The 22,238-nt window shown below is 45.3% G+C and overlaps 1 protein-coding gene across 1 annotated transcript; it reads right to left on the bottom strand.

The window, feature by feature from the left end:
• Nucleotides 1-1,406: 1,406 nt before the first annotated feature.
• Nucleotides 1,407-21,978, bottom strand: LOC109877878 (CCR4-NOT transcription complex subunit 6-like). The gene is made up of 11 exons (XM_031816787.1): nt 21,825-21,978; nt 20,605-20,791; nt 20,324-20,409; nt 20,025-20,114; nt 19,511-19,579; nt 12,627-12,784; nt 11,769-11,914; nt 11,482-11,644; nt 10,751-10,970; nt 4,693-4,880; nt 1,407-2,067 (listed from the first exon to the last, which is right to left on the bottom strand). The coding sequence occupies exons 1-11, from the start codon at nt 21,955-21,957 to the stop codon at nt 1,846-1,848; spliced, it is 1,662 nt and encodes a 553-aa protein (XP_031672647.1). The 5' UTR covers nt 21,958-21,978; the 3' UTR covers nt 1,407-1,845.
• Nucleotides 21,979-22,238: the final 260 nt, after the last annotated feature.

The following is a 22,238-nucleotide window of genomic DNA, read 5'->3' as shown; positions in this document are numbered from 1 at the left end:
TCACTGATGTTATTATAATGGCATCTGGCTATGAAAGAAACCAAACCCTTTCTCATGGCAAAGCAAATCTGATTGGTTTGGGGAAGATTCTTCTATCAATCAATCAATCAATCTTTAAATTGATTGATGGAGGACTCTTGGGGCTATTTGCCTCAGGGAAGTTGGGCTACTTAAGATTTTAAAAGGTATTTAAAAAACACTGCAGTTTAAAAGGTAAAGACTAAATATGATGATGACTTTCTGTTTCTGTTTTCTCTTGTTGACATTTCTGGTGAAGTTTTTTTTTCTCCATAATTTCTGGGACATTTTGTTGTTGTAACTTTGTGGTCTTTTGAAAAGGTGCAATAATTTTTTTATAATTTATTTTTAAAATCAGATCATTTTCATTGGCTCTGGAGCACACACACACACACACACACACACACACACACACACACACACCACTCAAACAGACGAGGGAAAAATCAATGCATAGTGTCAACTTACATAGCAGAATGAGAAGCTGAGAGCAAATTATGTTAATACTGAAGCTGTGTTTGAGATACAATAGTAATGCTGGGATCCTGTTCACTGATTGACCCTTATAGGCTTCCATAGACACATGTTTAAGAGATGACAACATTTCACATTTTGCAAAAAAAAAATAAAAAAAATAAAAGAGACTCATCTTACCGTACTTAACTCCAAAATAGAGCAGTAGTGAAAAGTCCCAATCACCACCGTCATTTTGAAAGAAGAAGAAGTCCTGTTTGGGGGTATGATGAAACGATGGCAACATTAACATGATCATCAAACGCAATTCAGTAGAACTCTGGATGTCATAACGTGTCTTGAGGAGTGGATTTCTCAACCACAGAGAAACCCAGATGGCGGCTGTCATCATACTGTTATTAGATTATGGCAAAAAAGCTTTTCTAACTCTCAGCCAGGCCACCCAGACAGGGCCCACCCAGACAGGGCCCACCCAGACCGGGCCCACCCAGACCGGGCCAAGGCAAAAACACATCAGGTGGTCTGACATCAGACCAGGATGACCTGAACTTGGGGCTTCCTCCCAAATGGAAACCTATTTCCTATATCGCATTGGATCCTGGTCAAAAGTTGTGCACTATATAGGGAATAGGGTGCCATAGACCCTGGTCAAAAGTAGTGCACTAAATAGGGAATAGGGTGCCATAGACCCTGGTCAAAAGTAGTGCACTATATAGGGAACAGGGTGCCATAGACCCTGGTCAAAAGTAGTGCACTATATAGGGAACAGGGTGCCATAGACCCTGGTCAAAAGTAGTGCACTATATAGGGAACAGGGTGCCATAGACCCTGGTCAAAAGTAGTGCACTATATAGGGAACAGGGTGCCATAGACCCTGGTCAAAAGTAGTGCATTATATAGGGACCAGGGTGCCATAGACCCTGGTCAAAAGTAGTGCACTATATAGGGAACAGGGTGCCATAGACCCTGGTCAAAAGTAGTGCACTATATAGGGAATAGGGTGCTATTTCTGACACACACTTGGAGTTTCCAAGGAGACGGGCAGCAGCAGTAGCATATGACCAGAAAACAACACAAAACATGATTTGGTATCAAGCCGTTCAAATGGACGGAAAAACAACAAGCAAAACAAACAGAAATACAATCTGTGTGCAAAATGGAGGTTAAAGAAAAAGGAGCAGTACGGGGAGAATACTTCACTCCTTTGGGGAATGGGTTGTCTGTGTCAGAGTTCCTTGGATGGTTTGAGATTAGGGACACGATAAGAAAATGTACAAAGTCCTTTTTTTTTGGCAGAGGAGGCAGGGCATTAGGGGTTCAAAGGGGTCAGAGGGTGAGTGGTCGGGACAACCACTACCTGTGGACAGGCAGGTGCAGGCCGTTGAGGCAGGAGGAGGAGGTGGTGAGGGGCGGGTGGAGCTCCAGCTGGGCGAGCAGAGAGAAGTGGTCAGAGGGGATGTGGGGGTGGGGACAGCCGGTGATGTTGTTGTCCGTTAACCACCGAGACTCCAGGGGACCGAGTAACCCGGCTACAGACATGTGAGTCTTGGAGAAGAAGATGTAGTCGATTACGCCCTGCACAGCGAGGAAGAAATAAAGAACGGAGAAAGATCTTGTTAGCATTGCTATATGTTCAAATATTCTAAAATATATTTTAGCATCATGCTCTGTAATGTTGACACTTTGCTCTACAGTATGGAGTGATGGGGAGAGAGAGAGAGAGAGAGAGAGAGGCAGAGAGAAGGAGGGAGAAAAACAGATGGACAGAGAGGAGGGAGAGAGATGGAAGGAGAGAGAGGAGAGTAGGAGTACAGAAAGAGGGATCACGAGAGAGGAGGCAGAGTGTAACGGCTTTCTATTGTAGAAGGAGACCAAGGCACGGCGTGGTAGACGTTCATCGTAACTTTATTGACGACACCAAACAAAATAACAAAGACAAAAAAAACAAAAGAGCACAGTTCTGTCAGGCAACTAAAAAGAAAACAAGATCCCCATAAACTCAGGTGGAAAACAGGCTGCCTAAGTATGATTCCCAATCAGAGACAACGATAGACAGCTGCCTCTGATTGGGAACCACACTCGGCCAAAAACAAAGAAATAGAAAACATAGAAATTCCCACCCGAGTCACACCCTGACCTAACCAAACATAGAGAATAATAAGGATCTCACCAAAAGGAGAGAGAGAAGGGAGAGAAATAGAGAGAGCGACAGGAACCAGTCAGCTTTACCTTGAAGTCGTATGTGTATCTGGTGTAAGTCATGAGGCTGTCCTCATAGGGCAGTCCCTATAGTCTACCACTAACCCTATGAGGACAGTCCCTATAGTCTACCACTAACCCTATGAGGACAGTCCCTATAGTCTACCACTAACCCTATGAGGACAGTCCCTATAGTCTACCACTAACCCTATGAGGACAGTCCCTATAGTCTACCACTAACCCTATGAGGACAGTCCCTATAGTCTACCACTAACCCTATGAGGACAGTCCCTATAACCTACCACTAACCCTATGAGGACAGTCCCTATAGCCTACCACTAACCTTATGAGGACAGTCCCTATAACCTACCACTAACCCTATGAGGACAGTCCCTATAGTCTACCACTAACCCAATGAGGACAGTCCCTATAGTCTACCACTAACCCTATGAGGACAGTCCCTATAGCCTACCACTAACCCTATGAGGACAGTCCCTATAGCCTAACACTAACCCAATGAGGACAGTCCCTATAGTCTACCACTAACCCTATGAGGACAGTCCCTATAGCCTACCACTAACCCTATGAGGACAGTCCCTATTGCCTACCACTAACCCTATGAGGACAGTCCCTATAGCCTACCACTAACCCTATGAGGACAGTCCCTATTGCCTACCACTAACCCTATGAGGACAGTCCCTATAGCCTACCACTGTTTTATGTAGCCCTATAGCCTACCAATAACCCTATGAGGACAGTCCCTATAGCCTACCACTAACCCTATGAGGATAGTCCATAGGGTTAGTGGTAGTCTTGCAACCTTACGGTTAACTAGTCCAACGCTCTAACCACCTGCCTCTCATTGCACTCCACGAGGAGCCTCCCTGTTACGCGAATGCAGTAAGCCAAGGTAAGTTGCTAGCTAGCATTAAACTTATCTTATAAAAACAATCAATCAATCATAATCACTAATTAACTACACATGGTTGATGATATTAATAGTTTATCTAGCGTGTCCTGCTTTGCATATAATCGATGCGGTGCGCATTCGCGGAAAAAGGACTGACGTTGCTCCAACGTGTTCCTAACCATAAACATCAATGCCTTTCTTAAAATCAATACACAGAAGTATAAAATAAGTGTTCATTCAGTATTGCTGTAATTGTCATTATTACAAATAGATAATAATAATAAGTAAAAAGATTAATCGGTGTCGGTATTGGCGTTGAAAAATCATAATCGGTTGACCTCTACTACAGGCGTGTAGCCTACCTTAAAGTCATAGGTGTAGTTGGTGTAAGACATGAGGCTGCCCTAGTAGGGGTAGGGTTAGTATATAGAGGTGTAACCTACCTTAAAGTCATAGGTGTAGTTGGTGTAAGACATGAGGCTGCCCTGGTAGGGGTAGGGTTAGTATCTAGAGGTGTAGCCTACCTTAAAGTCATAGGTGTAGTTGGTGTAAGACATGAGGCTGCCCTGGTAGGGGTAGGGTTAGTATCTAGAGGTGTAGCCTACCTTAAAGTCATAGGTGTAGTTGGTGTAAGACATGAGGCTGCCCTGGTAGGGGTAGGGTTAGTATATAGAGGTGTAGCCTACCTTAAAGTCATAGGTGTAGTTGGTGTAAGACATGAGGCTGCCCTGGTAGGGGTAGGGTTAGTATCTAGAGGTGTAGCCTACCTTAAAGTCATAGGTGTATTTGGTGTAAGACATGAGGCTGCCCTGGTAGGGGTAGGGTTAGTATATAGAGGTGTAGCCTACCTTAAAGTCATAGGTGTAGTTGGTGTAAGACATGAGGCTGCCCTGGTAGGGGTAGGGTTAGTATATAGAGGTGTAGCCTACCTTAAAGTCATAGGTGTAGTTGGTGTAAGACATGAGGCTGCCCTGGTAGGGGTAGGGTTAGTATATAGAGGTGTAGCCTACCTTAAAGTCATAGGTGTAGTTGGTGTAAGACATGAGGCTGCCCTGGTAGGGGTAGGGTTAGTAACTAGAGGTGTAACCTACCTTAAAGTCATAGGTGTAGTTGGTGTAAGACATGAGGCTGCCCTGGTAGGCGCTCTTCAGCTGGAAGCTGTGAGTGATGCTGCCGTTGCCTTGGCAGCTGAAGTTGGTGAGAGCCTCGTTGTAGCGCAGCTCTCTGAAGTCCTTGTGATTCTCTGCTACATCACCGTTACTCAGGTACTCCACTACTCCTAGGGGGGGAGGGGCATGGAAACTGTTAATTCAGGGTGTAGAGAGGTCGATAGTTATCTAAGTAAGTGGCTGAATTAATAAGGTGACAGGGCATCGTAATGGTGTTATCTTTCTGCCGAAGTCAAAGCCCTTTTGGATGAGTTATCTGTACAGCTGCCACTGCAACTTGAGTTGCAGCCTACCTTAAAGTCATAGGTGTAGTTGGTGTAAGACATGAGGCTGCCCTGGTAGGGGTAGGAAGTCAAAGCCCTTTTGGATGAGTTATCTGTACAGCTGCCACTGCAACTTGGGTTCCTTCTGTTTTTACACCTTTCCGTCTGCTCCTCCGCCATCTTCTCCGAGCAGAGCAGGCATGCCCGTTGCCCTAGCGACTCCAGACTACACACAGACACAGTACTGTTGTGTAAACGATAGTGTCGTTCATAATAAAATCACACGAGGACAAGAGAGGGAAAAAGGTCCCAGTGGTTCTGAGACCATGTCAGGTCTCTAGAAATGAGAAGAGAAACCCGCACACTGCTCCTTATTAATAACCTTCACGTATCGGCCTCAAGGCCTTCTTTATATTAGCCCCCTTGTGTAGACATAGCTTCACCCACAGGTCTCTAGAAATGAGACGACAGGAGAAACCCACACACTGCTCTTGCTAGTCTCACCGCTCCTTCATAACCTTCACGTATCGGCCTCAAGGCCTTCTTTAAATTAGCACCCTTGTGTAAACATAGCTTCACCCACAGGTCTCTAGAAATAAAATTACAAGAATGAGAATCCCCATCTGTTGAGGACATTTTTATCAATGATGACTAATTATGTATACATTTCAATCAGGATGTACTAATCCGAATACTATTATGTTACTGCATATGTACTAATCAGAATACTATTATGTTACTGTATATGTATGAATTTTCTTTCTTAATCTTAGTACTGAATATAATGTGTGTGAATGAATCAAGGATTAGAACAATGACGGTCTGTTCCTTGGTAGGAATGAATGAACTAAATCTTCAGACTGGCTAGAATGCTTATCTACACCGGAAAACCTTGGCTCAGCCGTAAATTATATTAAATTGGTAGGAAGATGGATGTGGGAAGGCTTGAGATACAGACTTTGTACTGGAACGGAGATGGCACGGGTTGGTGTTGTAACTAATGACGTCATTTTCAGTTTATAACCTGTGGTAAACTGTATCGTATTCAGTACTCTTGTGAATAAAGGCTGCTATTTGACTTTAAGACCGGGCTCTGTCTATTTATATAACATAAGGGTCTTACAAATTCTTATGAATTGACAGAGTGTTTAATTGTAATTGGCTGTTAAAACAGAGGAATTAAATTCCTTCAATACCATCCAACTCCTTCTGTGATGGGGGCTTTTCCAGTTTATTTATTTAATCTACTTTTCCAGTTTATTTAATCTACTTCTATGGTCAGGTTCTTACCAGAGTCAAATCAGAGTCACATTTTTTTAATTTGTCACATGAGGCCGAATACAACAAGTGTAGAGTTCACCGTGAAATGAATTTATTTTAGAGTACTTTCCCAACAATGAAGTTAAAAACTATAAAAATGAGCAAATAGTTTAAAAAATAAAGTACTAACACAATAATAACGAGGCTTTATAGAAGGAGATCCGGTACAGAGTCAGTATACTAGGGTACGAGGTAGTTGGGGTGATTGATTGAGGTAGTATACTACAAGTTGGTTGGGTTAGGTGATTGATTGACTATGTACATGTGGGTAGGGGTGAAAAGCAGAAAGTATGGGTAGCCATTTGATTAAAAGGTTCAACAGTCTTATGGCAGAAGCTTTTTGGCCTAAGACTTGGCGCTCCGGGAAACCGTGCGATAGCAGAGAGAACAGTCTATGACTTGGGTGGCTGGAGTCCTTGACCATTTAAGAGGGCCTGACACCGCCTGGTATAGATGTCCTGGGTGACAGGGAACTTGGCCCCAGTGATGTTTTATTTTTTTATTTCACCTTTATTTAACCAGGTAGGCCAGTTGAGAACACCTTTATTTAACCAGGTAGGCCAGTTGAGAACACCTTTATTTAACCAGGTAGGCCAGTTGAGAACACCTTTATTTAACCAGGTAGGCCAGTTGAGAACACCTTTATTTAACCAGGTAGGCCAGTTGAGAACAGTTGAGAACACCTTTATTTAACCAGGGAGGCCAGTTGAGAACACCTTTATTTAACCAGGTAGGCCAGTTGAGAACACCTTTATTTAACCAGGTAGGCCAGTTGAGAACACCTTTATTTAACCAGGTAGGCCAGTTGAGAACACCTTTATTTAACCAGGTAGGCCAGTTGAGAACACCTTTATTTAACCAGGTAGGCCAGTTGAGAACAGTTGAGAACACCTTTATTTAACCAGGTAGGCCAGTTGAGAACAGTTGAGAACACCTTTATTTAACCAGGTAGGCCAGTTGAGAATACCTTTATTTAACCAGGTAGGTCAGTTGAGAACACCTTTATTTAACCAGGTAGGCAAGTTGAGAACAAGTTCTCATTTACAATTGCGACCTGGCCAAGATAAAGCAAAGCAGTTCGACACATACAACGACACAGAGTTACACATGGAGTAAAACAAACATACAGTCAATAACACAGTAGAAACAAGTCTATATACAATGTGAGCAAATGAGGTGAGATAAGGGAGGTAAAGGCAAAAAAAGGCCATGGTGGCAAAGTAAATACAATATAGCAAGTAAAACACTGGAATGGTAGATTTGCAGTGGAAGAAGATGCACTGGGCCTTACATACTACCCTCTGTAGCGCCTTGCGGTCGGATGCCGAGTAGTTGTCATACCAAGCGTTGATGCAGCCAGTCGAGATGCTCTCAATGGTTCAGCTTTAGAACTGATTGAGGAACTAAAGAGCCAATGCCAAATGTTTTCAGCCTCCTGAGGGGGAAGAGACATTGTCCTCTTCACTGCTGTGTTGGTGTGTTTGGACCATGATATATCCTTAGTGATGTGGACACCGAGGAACTTGAAGCTCTCGACCGTCTCCACTACAGCCCCTTCAATGTGAATGGGGGCGTGGCTCGGCCCTCCTTTTCCTGTCGTCCACGATCAGCTCCTTTGTCTTGCTCACATTGAGGGAGAGGTTGTTGTTCTGGCACCACCTGCCAGTTCTCTGACCTCCTCCCTGTAGTCTGTCTCATCATCGTTAGTGATCAGGCCTACCACCATCATGTCGTCAGCAAACTTAATGATGGTGTTGGACCATGTGCGGCCACGCAGTCGTGGGTGAACAGGGAGTTCAGAAGGGGGCTAAGAACGCACCCCTGAGTGACTCCCGTGTTGAGGACCAGCGTGGCAGATGTGTTTTTGCCTACCCTCGTAACCTGGGAGCGGCCCGTCAGGAAGTCCAGGATTCAGTTGCAGAAGTAGGTGTTCAGTCCCAGGGTCCTGAGCTTAGTGATGAGCTTGAAGGGCACTATGGTGTTGAACGCTGATCTGTAGTCGATAAACCTCCTTCTCATGTAGGTGTTCCTTTTGTCCAGGTGGGAAAGGGCAGTGTGGAGTGCAATAGAAATGGCATCACCTGTGGATCTGTTTTGGCGGTATGCAAATTGGACTGGGTCCAGAGTGATGGCGTTGATGTGAGCCATGACCAACCTTTCAAAGCATTTAAATGGCTACAGATGTGAGTGCTATAGGGCGATGGTCATTTAGACAGTTTACCTTGGTGTTCTGGGGCACGGGAACTATGTTGGTCTGCTTGAAACATGTTGGTACTACAGACTGGGTCAGGGAGAGGTTGACAATGTCAGTGAAGACACTTGCCAGCTGGTCAGCACATGGTCTGAGTACACGTCCTGGTAATCCAACAGGCCCTGCGGTCTTGTGAAAGTTGACCTGTTTAATGGTCTTACATCGACTACGGAGAGCGTGATCACATAGTCGTCCGGATCAGCTGGTGCTTTCATGCATGGTTCAGTGTTGCTTGCCTCGAAGCGAGCATAGAAAGTACACTCCAACTCAATCATCAAGTTTGCGGACGACACAACAGTGGTAGGCTTGATTACCAACAACGACGAGACGGCCTACAGGGAGGAGGTGAGGGCCCTCGGAGTGTGGTGTCAGGAAAATAACCTCACACTCAACGTCAACAAAACTAAGGAGATGATTGTGGACTTCAGGAAACAGCAGAGGGAACACCCCCCTATCCACATTGATGGAACAGTAGTGGAGAGGGTAGTAAGTTTTAAGTTCCTCGGCGTACACATCACAGACAAACTGAATTGGTCCACCCACACAGACAGCATCGTGAAGAAGGCGCAGCAGCGCCTCTTCAACCTCAGGAGGCTGAAGAAATTTGGCTTGTCACCAAAAGCACTCACAAACTTCTACAGATGCACAATCGAGAGCATCCTGTCGGGCTGTATCACTGCCTGGTACGGCAACTGCTCCGCCCACAACCGTAAGGCTTTCCAGAGGGTAGTGAGGTCTGCACAACGCATCACCGGGGGCAAACTACCTGCCCTCCAGGACACCTACACCACCCGATGTCACAGGAAGGCCATAAAGATCATCAAAGACAACAACCACCCGAGCCACTGCCTGTTCCCCCCCAGCTATCATCCAGAAGGCGAGGTCAGTACAGGTGCATCAAAGCTGGGACCGAGAGACTGAAAAACAGCTTCTATCTCAAGGCCATCAGACTGTTAAACAGCTACCACTAACATTGAGTGGCTGCTGCCAACACACTGACTCAACTCCAGCCACTTTAATAATGGGAATTGATGGGAAATGATGGGAAATGATGTAAAATATATCACTAGCCACTTTAAACAATGCTACCTAATATAATGTTTACATACCCTACATTATTTATCTCATATGCATACGTATATACTGTACTCTATATCATCTACTGCATCTTTATGTAATACATGTATCACTAGCCACTTTAACTATGCCACTTTGTTTACATACTACTCATCTCATATGTATATACTGCACTCAATACCATCTACTGTATCTTGCCTATGCCGCTCTGTACCATCACTCACTCATATATCTTTATGTACATATTCTTTATCCCCTTACACTTGTGTGTGTGTATAAGGTAGTAGTTTTGGAATTGTTAGCTAGATTACTTGTTGGTTATTACTGCATTGTCGGAACTAGAAGCACAAGCATTTCGCTACACTCGCATTAACATCTGCTAACCATGTGTATGTGACAAATAACATTTGATTTGATTTGATTTGATTTAAGTATTTAGCTCGTCTTGTAGGCTCGTGTCTCTGTGCAGCTCGCAGTTTCTCTTTGTAATCTGTGGTAGTTTGCAAGCCTTGCCACAGCCGACTAGCGTCAGAGCCGGTGTAGTAGGATTCGATCTTAGTCCTGTATTGACAGTGACACTTTGCCTGTTTGATGATTCGTCTGAGGGCACAGTGGGATTTCTTACAAGTGTCCCGCTCCTTAAAAGCGGCAGCACATTGCGGATGTTGCCTGTAATTCATGGCTTTTGGTTGGGGTATGTACGTACGGTCACTATGGGGACGAGGTCGTGGATGCACTTCTTCATGAAGCCGGTGACAGATGTGGTACACTCCTCAATGCCATCAGATGAATCCCGGGATGGAGGTCGAGTGGAGGTCGAGGGCGAACTTCGTAAGTGTTTCTGTGTGTGGAGTAAAGGTGATCTAGAGTTGTGTCTCCTCTAGCTGTACAGGTGACATGCTGGTAGAAATAAGGTCAAACAGATTTCAGTTTCCCTGCATTAAACTCCCAGGCCACAAGGAGTCGACGCATCTGCGTGAGCATTTTCTTATTGTCAGGTAGCGACATGAGGTCAGCACAGAGCATGATAGGGATAGGGGCTGGGTGTGAGTTAGTGTTAGGTTCTTACCAGAGTCGGGCAGGGAGTTGAGGTCAGCACAGAACACGATAGGGATGGAGGCTGGGTCAGAGGTCGGGGTACCTGTTCCCACGGAGCTCTGGTGCCTTTCAGCGATGCTCTTTAACTCAGACAGGAACATCATGGTCTGGATCAGCTTGACGTCACAGAACTCCGGGTCCCAGTGCATGTGAGCGTTGGCCACCAGGATCATCTGTTTCTCCTGCAGCGGCTTCAGGCCTGAGGAACAGACACAGTGAGTTAAGCTACACAGAAACGTATGAATGAAAACCAATGAAACATTTTCTATTTTTGCCCATCAAGTTGAACTAATCTGAACTTTTTTTAGGACGAGTTGCACAAAGGCAGACATTTTTTTTGTGTGTGTGTGTTTTTTCCCCCACGAACAATGGTGGGAGTTAACAACAAACTGTAGTCATTTCAGAACTTGTCACTTTGAAGAGCAGAGACTGCCATCTACTGGTTCAATCTGGTACTGGGAAAATGACTTCAAATGGTACAGTATCTCCACAGGCAGAGAAGGCTTCACAAATAATTATTGTTGACTGACCACCAGGTTCCTCACCACCAGAGGAGTTGTCTGTCTGACTGACTGACTGGTTCCTCACCACCAGAGGAGTTGTCTGTCTGACTGACTGACTGGTTCCTCACCACCAGAGGAGTTGTCTGACTGTCTGACAGGCTCCTCACCACCAGAGAAGTTGTCTGACTGACTGACTGACAGGTTTCTCTCCACCAGAGAACATGTCCTTGTTGACCTCCAGCAGGACAGCGACCCCGATGTTGTCCTTGGTCATGACCCTGTTCAACATGACCTCTGAACCCTCAGAGTTCGCCATGGCAACCTGGTTGAACTCCACAGTGTGTTTCTGCACCAGAGTAAATCTGAAACATAACCAGACCTGGGTTCAAGAGGCAAGCTCAATCGAACACAGATTTAAAAAAAAACACTGATGTAAAAAAAAAAAGGACGTTATAAAATTTTTATTTGATTGATTGATTCACTCACTTGAAGAACACGGCACACCCATACACGTGTTTCCTCTCCTGTTCTGAGACCAGTTTGGCACGAGACTTTGGGCAGAAGTACCCGTGGTACCCACGCTCCTTCAGTGTCTCCAGAAACAGAGCGTGATACTGCTCCGTCTCCACCTCCTGAGGACACACGACCAAGACGGTTGAATTAAGTTTCTGGGACAAAGTTCGCATTTAAGATGTTAATGGAAGAATTCAACGAGCCAACGTTCCTCACAGAGAGTGTGTGAACCGTGGTTGGTTCTCATCTTGCTTAGGCTACTTTGCACAGGAAATACATTTGTGATACTTTGCAAGTTCAGTTAAGCCGGAGCTTTCCGTTTTCCGCAACAATATTCAACATCTTCAACGCATGGCCAACCTAACTACCTCTAGACGTGCCAGACCCTACAGTAAGTTCCCCTATACTGATGATGTCAGACTCTACCTGTAGACTGATGATGTCAGACCCTACCCGTAGACTGATGACGTCAGACCCTACCCGTAGACTGATGATGTCAGACCCTACACGTAGACTGATGATGTCAGACCCTACCAGTAGACTGATGATGTCAGACCCTACCTGTAGACTGATGATGTCAGACCCTACCAGTAGACTGATGATGTCAGACCCTACCTGTAGACTGATGATGTCAGACCATTCCGGTAGACTGATGATGTCAGACCCTACCTGTAGACTGATGATGTCAGACCATACCGGTAGACTGATGATGTCAGACCCTACCCGTAGACTGCTGATGTCAGACCCTACCAGTAGACTGCTGATGTCAGACCCTACCTGTAGACTGCTGATGTCAGACCCTACCTGTAGACTGATGATGTCAGACCCTACCTGTAGACTGATGATGTCAGTGTCACAGTGTGTAATCTCCTCCATGATGCCCTTCTTCCTGTACTCCCAGTTGAGGGCCCAGGAGGGACAGTAGCCGTAAAGCTGACGCATTGCGTACTTATCGCACAGCACGTTGTAACACATCACTGTGAACATGGCTGGGAGAGGGAGGGAGGAGCAGGGAAGTGGGGGGGGGGGGGGGGGGGGGGGATCTTTAAAACACCATCAACAACTCAATGGCATGCATCATGACGCATGTAGTACTGGCCCAGGAGTGATGAGTATCATTTCTGTCTTTATCTGTTGTGGTCTAGTCCTGTCTTTATCTGTTGTGGTCTAGTCCTGTCTTTATCTGTTGTGGTCTAGTCCTGTCTTTATCTGGTGTGGTCTAGTCCTGTCTTTATCTGGTGTGGTCTAGTCCTGTCTCTCTGTCTTTATCTGTTGTGGTCTAGTCCTGTCTTTATCTGTTGTGGTCTAGTCCTGTCTCTCTGTCTTTATCTGTTGTGGTCTAGTCCTGTCTTTATCTGTTGTGGTCTAGTAATGTCTCTCTGTCTTTATCTGTTGTGGTCTAGTCCTGTCTTTATCTGTTGTGGTCTAGTAATGTCTCTCTGTCTTTATCTGTTGTGGTCTAGTCCTGTCTTTATCTGGTGTGGTCTAGTCCTGTCTTTATCTGTTGTGGTCTAGTACTGTCTCTCTGTCTTTATCTGTTGTGGTCTAGTCCTGTCTTTATCTGTTGTGGTCTAGTCCTGTCTCTCTGTCTTTATCTGTTGTGGTCTAGTCCTGTCTTTATCTGTTGTGGTCTAGTCCTGTCTTTATCTGTTGTGGTCTAGTCCTGTCTTTATCTGTTGTGGTCTAGTCCTGTCTTTATCTGGTGTGGTCTAGTCCTGTCTTTATCTGTTGTGGTCTAGTCCTGTCTTTATCTGGTGTGGTCTAGTCCTGTCTCTCTGTCTTTATCTGTTGTGGTCTAGTCCTGTCTCTCTGTCTTTATCTGTTGTGGTCTAGTCCTGTCTTTATCTGTTGTGGTCTAGTCCTGTCTTTATCTGTTGTGGTCTAGTCCTGTCTTTATCTGGTGTGGTCTAGTCCTGTCTTTATCTGTTGTGGTCTAGTACTGTCTCTCTGTCTTTATCTGTTGTGGTCTAGTAATGTCTTTATATGTTGTGGTCTAGTCCTGTCTTTATCTGTTGTGGTCTAGTCCTGTCTTTATCTGTTGTGGTCTAGTCCTGTCTTTATCTGTTGTGGTCTAGTCCTGTCTTTATCTGTTGTGGTCTAGTACTGTCTTTATATGTTGTGGTCTAGTAATGTCTCTCTGTCTTTATCTGTTGTGGTCTAGTACTGTCTCTCTGTCTTTATCTGTTGTGGTCTAGTCCTGTCTTTATCTGTTGTGGTCTAGTACTGTCTTTATCTGTTGTGGTCTAGTAATGTCTCTCTGTCTTTATCTGTTGTGGTCTAGTCCTGTCTTTATCTGTTGTGGTCTAGTCCTGTCTTTATCTGTTGTGGTCTAGTATTGTCTTTATCTGTTGTGGTCTAGTCCTGTCTCTCTGTCTTTATCTGTTGTGGTCTAGTCCTGTCTTTATCTGTTGTGGTCTAGTATTGTCTTTATCTGTTGTGGTCTAGTCCTGTCTCTCTGTCTTTATCTGTTGTGGTCTAGTACTGTCTTTATCTGTTGTGGTCTAGTAATGTCTCTCTGTCTTTATCTGTTGTGGTCTAGTCCTGTCTTTATCTGTTGTGGTCTAGTCCTGTCTCTCTGTCTTTATCTGTTGTGGTCTAGTCCTGTCTTTATCTGTTGTGGTCTAGTACTGTCTTTATCTGTTGTGGTCTAGTACTGTCTCTCTGTCTTTATCTGGTGTGGTCTAGTAATGTCTCTCTGTCTTTATCTGTTGTGGTCTAGTCCTGTCTTTATCTGTTGTGGTCTAGTACTGTCTTTATCTGTTGTGGTCTAGTAATGTCTCTCTGTCTTTATCTGTTGTGGTCTAGTAATGTCTCTCTGTCTTTATCTGTTGTGGTCTAGTCCTGTCTTTATCTGTTGTGGTCTAGTATTGTCTTTATCTGTTGTGGTCTAGTCCTGTCTCTCTGTCTTTATCTGTTGTGGTCTAGTCCTGTCTTTATCTGTTGTGGTCTAGTAATGTCTCTCTGTCTTTATCTGTTGTGGTCTAGTCCTGTCTTTATCTGTTGTGGTCTAGTCCTGTCTTTATCTGTTGTGGTCTAGTAATGTCTCTCTGTCTTTATCTGTTGTGGTCTAGTCCTGTCTTTATCTGTTGTGGTCTAGTCCTGTCTCTCTGTCTTTATCTGTTGTGGTCTAGTCCTGTCTTTATCTGTTGTGGTCTAGTCCTGTCTCTCTGTCTTTATCTGTTGTGGTCTAGTCCTGTCTTTATCTGTTGTGGTCTAGTCCTGTCTTTATCTGGTGTGGTCTAGTCCTGTCTCTCTGTCTTTATCTGTTGTGGTCTAGTCCTGTCTCTCTGTCTTTATCTGTTGTGGTCTAGTCCTGTCTCTCTGTCTTTATCTGTTGTGGCCTAGTACTGTCTTCATCTGTTGTGGTCTAGTAATGTCTCTCTGTCTTTATTTGACCATCGCCAAAACAAAGACGTTTCTGCCGAGCTGTTCGAGGAAGGACAGAGGAAGGCTCCACACCATTCTCTCACTTGAGTATCTTAACCTAGTGATTTTCAGACGATCAATTGTTGCTCTTTTGTAGCTTTGGCAACTATGTGTGTGTGTTTTCTATACTTGTTTGCTACTTTCCCTGCAGGCTGTACAGACGCTCACCTCCCACGTGGGATTCCTGGTCTCTGGTAGCGGTTGGAACTGCTGATCTGAGCTCCAGAACGCTGAGTTCATCTCAGCCTACACTGCCCTTCAGTCCCTTGTATTTTTTTGTCCCTGATGGAGACATGGATCACCCCAGAGAACACTGCTAATCCAGCTGCTCTCTCTTCATCTGACTATGTTTTCTCTCATAGTCTGAGGATGGAGAGGATCTGCGTCTGCACCACGTACTCTCACTACTGGTGTCCCCTAGGGCTCGGTTCTAGGCAGTCTCCTCTTTTCTACTATAGACCAAGTCACTCAGCTCCATCATATTCTCACATGGTCTCTTCTATCATTGCTATGCGGATGACACTCAACTACTTTTCTCCATCCACCTTCTGACACCCAGGTGGCGACACACATCTCTTTGTGCCTGGCAGATATCTCAGGATGGATGTCGGCCCATCACCTCAAACTCAACAAGAAGGTTATGCTCTTCCTCCCGAGGAAGGCCTGCCTGCTTCAAGACCTCTCTATCATGGTTGACAACTCCACGGTAACCCCCTCCCAGAGTGCAACTAACCTTGGCATGACCCTGGACAACAACCTACTCCTGCTGCTACTATACCTGCTGCTACTGCTACTGATAATGCTGCTGATACTACTGATACAGCTGCTACTACTACTATTGATACTGCTACTACTACTGCTACTACTACTGATACTAATACTACTACTACTGATACTGCTTCTACTACTGATACTACTACTGCTGATACTGCTGCTGCTGATACCACTACTGATACTGCTGCCACTACTGATACTACTGCTGATACTACTACTGATACTGCTGCTACTACTACTGATACTACTGCTGATACTACTACTACTGATACTACTGCTGATACTACTACTGCTGATACTACTACTACTGATAGTGCTGCTACTACTTATACTAGCTACCATTGGGACCAGGGGGTAGTAATGTTGTAGCTACCATTGGGACCAGGGGGTAGTAATGTTGTAGCTACCATTGGGACCAGGAGGTAGTAATGTTGTAGCTACCATTGGGACCAGGGGGTAGTAATGTTGTAGCTACCATTGGGACCAGGGGGTAGTAATGTCGTAGCTACCATTAGGACCAGGGGGTCGTAATGTCACAGCTACCATTGGGACCAGGGGGTAGTAATGTCACAGCTACCATTAGGACCAGGGGGTAGTAATGTCACAGCTACCATTGGGACCAGGGGGTAGTAATGTCACAGCTACCATTGGGACCAGGGGGTAGTAATGTTGTAGCTACCATTGGGACCAGGGGGTAGTAATGTCACAGCTACCATTAGGACCAGGGGGTAGTAATGTCACAGCTACCATTGGGACCAGGGGGTAGTAATGTCACAGCTACCATTAGGACCAGGGGATAGTAATGTCACAGCTACCATTGGGACCAGGGGGTAGTAATGTCACAGCTACCATTAGGACCAGGGGGTAGTAATGTCACAGCTACTATTGGGACCAGGGGGTAGTAATGTCACAGCTACCATTAGGACCAGGGGGTAGTAATGTCACAGCTACCATTGGGACCAGGGGGTAGTAATGTTGTAGCTACCATTGGGACCAGTGGGTAGTAATTATGTAGCTACCATTAGGACCAGGGGGTAGTAATGTTGTAGCTACCATTAGGACCAGGGGGTAGTAATGTTGTAGCTACCATTGGGACCAGTGGGTAGTAATGTTGTAGCTACCATTAGGACCAGGGGGTAGTAATGTTGTAGCTACCATTGGAACCAGTGGGTAGTAATGTTGTAGCTACCATTGGGACCAGGGGGTAGTAATGTTGTAGCTACCATTGGGACCAGTGGGTAGTAATGTTGTAGCTACCATTGGGACCAGGGGGTAGTAATGTTGCAGCTACCATTGGGACCAGTGGGTAGTAATGTTGTGTTGTAGCAACCATTAGGACCAGGGGGTAGTAATGTTGTAGCTACCATTCGACCCAGTGGGTAGTAATGTTGTAGCTACCATTGGGACCAGGGGGTAGTAATGTTGTAGCTACCATTGGGACCAGGGGGGTAGTAATGTTGTAGCTACCATTGGGACCAGGGGGTAGTAATGTTGTAGCTACCATTGGGAGCAGTGGGTAGTAAGGTCATAGCTACCACTGGGACCAGTGGGTAGTAATGTCGTAGCTACCATTGGGACCAGGGGGTAGTAATGTTGTAGCTACCATTGGGACCAGGGGGTAGTAATGTCGTAGCTACCATTGGGACCAGTGGGTAGTAATGTCGTCGCTACCATTGGGACCAGTGGGTAGTAATGTTGTAGCTACCATTGGGACCAGGGGGTAGTAATGTTGTAGCTACCATTGGGACCAGTGGGTAGTAATGTTGTAGCTACCATTGGGACCAGTGGGTAGTAATGTTGTAGCTACCATTGGGACCAGTGGGTAGTAATGTTGTAGCTACCATTCGGACCAGTGGGTAGTAATGTTGTAGCTACCATTGGGACCAGTGGGTAGTAATGTTGTAGCTACTATTGGGACCAGTGGGTAGTAATGTTGTAGCTACCATTCGGACCAGTGGGTAGTAATGTTGTAGCTACCATTGGGACCAGGGGGTAGTAATGTTGTAGCTACCATTGGGACCAGTGGGTAGTAATGTTGTAGCTACCATTAGGACCAGGGGGTAGTAATGTTGTAGCTACCATTGGGACCAGTGGGTAGTAATGTTGTAGCTACCATTGGGACCAGGGGGTAGTAATGTTGTAGCTATCATTGGGACCAGTGGGTAGTAATGTTGTAGCTACCATTGGGACCAGGGGGTAGTAATGTTGTAGCTACCATTGGGACCAGGGGGTAGTAATGTTGTAGCTACCATTGGGACCAGGGGGTAGTAATGTTGTAGCTACCATTGGGACCAGGGGGTAGTAATGTTGTAGCTACCATTGGGACCAGGGGGTAGTAATGTTGTAGCTACCATTGGGACCAGGGGGTAGTAATGTTGTAGCTACCATTGGGACCAGGGGGTAGTAATGTTGCAGCTACCATTGGGACCAGTGGGTAGTAATGTTGTGTTGTAGCAACCATTAGGACCAGGGGGTAGTAATGTTGTAGCTACCATTGGGACCAGTGGGTAGTAAGGTCATAGCTACCACTGGGACCAGTGGGTAGTAATGTCGTAGCTACCATTGGGACCAGGGGGTAGTAATGTTGTAGCTACCATTGGGACCAGGGGGTAGTAATATCGTAGCTACCATTGGGACCAGTGGGTAGTAATGTCGTCGCTACCATTGGGACCAGTGGGTAGTAATGTTGTAGCTACCATTGGGACCAGGGGGTAGTAATGTTGTAGCTACCATTGGGACCAGTGGGTAGTAATGTTGTAGCTACCATTGGGACCAGTGGGTAGTAATGTTGTAGCTACCATTGGGACCAGTGGGTAGTAATGTTGTAGCTACCATTCGGACCAGTGGGTAGTAATGTTGTAGCTACCATTCGGACCAGTGGGTAGTAATGTTGTAGCTACTATTGGGACCAGTGGGTAGTAATGTTGTAGCTACCATTCGGACCAGTGGGTAGTAATGTTGTAGCTACCATTGGGACCAGGGGGTAGTAATGTTGTAGCTACCATTGGGACCAGTGGGGAGTAATGTTGTAGTTACCATTGGGACCAGGGGGTAGTAATGTTGTAGCTACCATTGGGACCAGTGGGTAGTAATGTTGTAGCTACCATTAGGACCAGGGGGTAGTAATGTTGTAGCTACCATTGGGACCAGTGGGTAGTAATGTTGTAGCTACCATTGGGACCAGGGGGTAGTAATGTTGTAGCTACCATTGGGACCAGTGGGTAGTAATGTTGTAGCTACCATTGGGACCAGGGGGTAGTAATGTTGTAGCTACCATTGGGACCAGTGGGTAGTAATGTTGTAGCTACCATTGAGACCAGGGGGTAGTAATGTTGTAGCTACCATTGGGACCAGTGGGTAGTAATGTTGTAGCTACCATTGGGACCAGGGGGTAGTAATGTTGTAGCTACCATTGGGACCAGTGGGTAGTAATGTTGTAGCTACCATTAGGACCAGGGGGTAGTAATGTTGTAGCTACCATTGGGACCAGTGGGTAGGGAGTTATCCTGAAGTACCTGTTGGGGTCATTGGGTCTCGCTCCTTCAAGGTGATCCAAGGTCTCTGGGGTAGTTGTTCTGGGTGCACTAAATAAAGAAATGACACAATTAACTAATTAACCTCTTAACTAATTAACCAATTAACTACATGATTAATTAGAAGGAGACATAGGCGTTTAATGCTCTCTGGTTCAGGAGAAGACAATAAGACAATTCAGGTGTGGTGCTCCTATCAGGTTTATACCCAATGACTGCTTAAATTGGTATGAGCCGCGTCGATGGTTTTCCTGTGACGTGAATCGGTGGAACCATTTACCATCTTAATTGCCATAAATGTAGTTCAACAACCAATCTACCTGTTAGATTGTCATGTAGTTCAACATTTTACCTGCTAGATTGTCGAGCATGTAGTTCAACATTTTACCTGCTAGATTGTCGAGCATGTAGTTCAACATTTTACCTGCTAGATTGTCGAGCATGTAGTTCAACATTTTACCTGCTAGATTGTCGAGCATGTAGTTCAACATTTTACCTGCTAGATTGTCGAGCATGTAGTTCAACAGTTTTCTGGTCCCGTCTGATTCCTGGTACAGGTTGAGAATGTCTTGGGACAAAGGGTTACCTGCACAGAGATAACCTATTATTAATGCTTATGATATTGTATCTATCTAATACTGTGGTTACCTGCACAACAGATAGACTAGGATTACCTACAGAGGCAATTTATCCAAACCATACACTTTCTTTTATTAGCTTTTGTTACTCGCCATTAAAATCAATGATGTTGATAATCAATATGAATTGTGATTAACCTTTACAACAAATACATACCTTTTAACCCCAGGGATTGTAACTGGAAAAGCCGCCCGAGTTCATAAGGTAAAACTCGTAAAAGATTGTTGTTTATAAGCAATTCTCTGGAGAATAAGTGATAGGAGAAACAGTTGAAAATGTTAAAAATTTAAATAAATCTGAGGGTAGAATTGACTGAATAGAGAACGGGACTAATACCAGCCATCCCTGCCTCGCGTCATCATGGTGATCCCAGTGGGAACTGAACCCACAACCTTAGCATTACCAGCACCACTTCAGGACCACATGGGAGCTCTTACCTGAGACACACCATGTTTCCGAGTTCGGCGGGCAGGCTCCGGAGCTTATTGGAGGACAGGTTCAAGTAGATGAGGTGTGGCAGCTTGCCGATGTCAGGCGGGATGCGACTCAGATTGTTGTCGTTGATATGTAGAGCCGTCAAGTGAGTGAGGGTCCACAGAGAGCAGCTCAGACTCCTGACCTGACCTGAAGAGGAGATCAACGAGATACTTGTTAGAGCTAAACGCTACAGCTAAGGCTTACAATACTGCATTCTTCATAGGACAGATTATTTGTTTTCACTAGCTTTTTTCAAACTGTCTGTCTTTTTCTCATTGACAGACTGAAAAAATTTACAGACTGATTGACTGACTTAAGGCGCAGCCAAACTGATCAGTGGAGAACTGACATCAAATGAGAATGGATGAATTATGGTCTGTGGACCCTACACGTGTCCTCTTTTGTAATTGGCTAACTTCTAAATAGACCTATCAAAAAAAGCTCAACTCATTTGAACATTTTGTCTGTGAAAACGGAGGGACATTTTCTGGATAAGGACGTGTAATCTCCGCTGACCATCAAGGTACAAGTCCCATTGAGAAAGTACTGGAAATCACAGATACGGATGAAATCAAAGTGTCAGTTTGGACGCGCCCTCACTGACTGACCAAGGAAGGGAACTGACCTGATATCTCCAGCTGACTAGGGAAGGTAACTGACCTGATATCTCCAGCTGACCAGGGAAGGTAACTGACCTGATATCTCCAGCTGACCAGGGAAGGTAACTGACCTGATATCTCCAGCTGACTGCTGACCAGGGAAGGTAACTGACCTGATATCTCCAGCTGACTGCTGACCAGGGAAGGTAACTGACCTGATATCTCCAGCTGACTGCTGACTAGGAAAGGTAACTGACCTGATATCTCCAGCTGACTGCTGACCAGGGAAGGTAACTGACCTGATATCTCCAGCTGACTGACTGACCAGGGAACGTAACTGACCTGATATCTCCAGCTGACTGACTGACCGGGGAAGGTAACCGACCTGATATCTCCAGCTGACTGACTGACCAGGGAAGGTAACTGACCTGATATCTCCAGCTGACTGACTAGGGAAGGTAACTGACCTGATATCTCCAGCTGACTGGTTGACTGACTACCTCACTGACTGACTGACTGACTAGGGAAGGTAACTGACCTGATATCTCCATCTGACTGACAGACCAGGGAAGGTAACTGACCTGATATCTCCAACTCAGCCCAGTGTGACTTTTTCCCGTTGGCTACCTCCTCGGCTGACATTATGGTGTATAGTCGACGAGGATCCGGGGGATCATAGTTTCCCTTTGGCATACCTGTTAATCTGAGGAACATGGACACCACCAGAACAGGTTAAAAAGCCTGGTAACACTAACAAACCAGGTTTAAAGGCCTGCTAACACTAACAAACCAGGTTTAAAAGCCTGGTAACACTAACAAACTAGGTTAAAAAGCCTGGTAACACTAACAAACCAGGTTAAAAAGCCTGGTAACACTAACAAACCAGGTTAAAAAGCCTGGTAACACTAACAAACCAGGTTAAAAAGCCTGGTAACACTAACAAACCAGGTTAAAAGGCCTGGTAACACTAACAAACCAGGTTAAAAAGCCTGGTA

This window comes from Oncorhynchus kisutch, linkage group LG3, assembly GCF_002021735.2.
Source record: "Oncorhynchus kisutch isolate 150728-3 linkage group LG3, Okis_V2, whole genome shotgun sequence".
Taxonomy (NCBI): Eukaryota; Metazoa; Chordata; class Actinopteri; order Salmoniformes; family Salmonidae; genus Oncorhynchus; species Oncorhynchus kisutch.
Note: the sequence above shows the minus strand (reverse complement) of the source record. Positions and strands in the feature narration are given on the sequence as shown.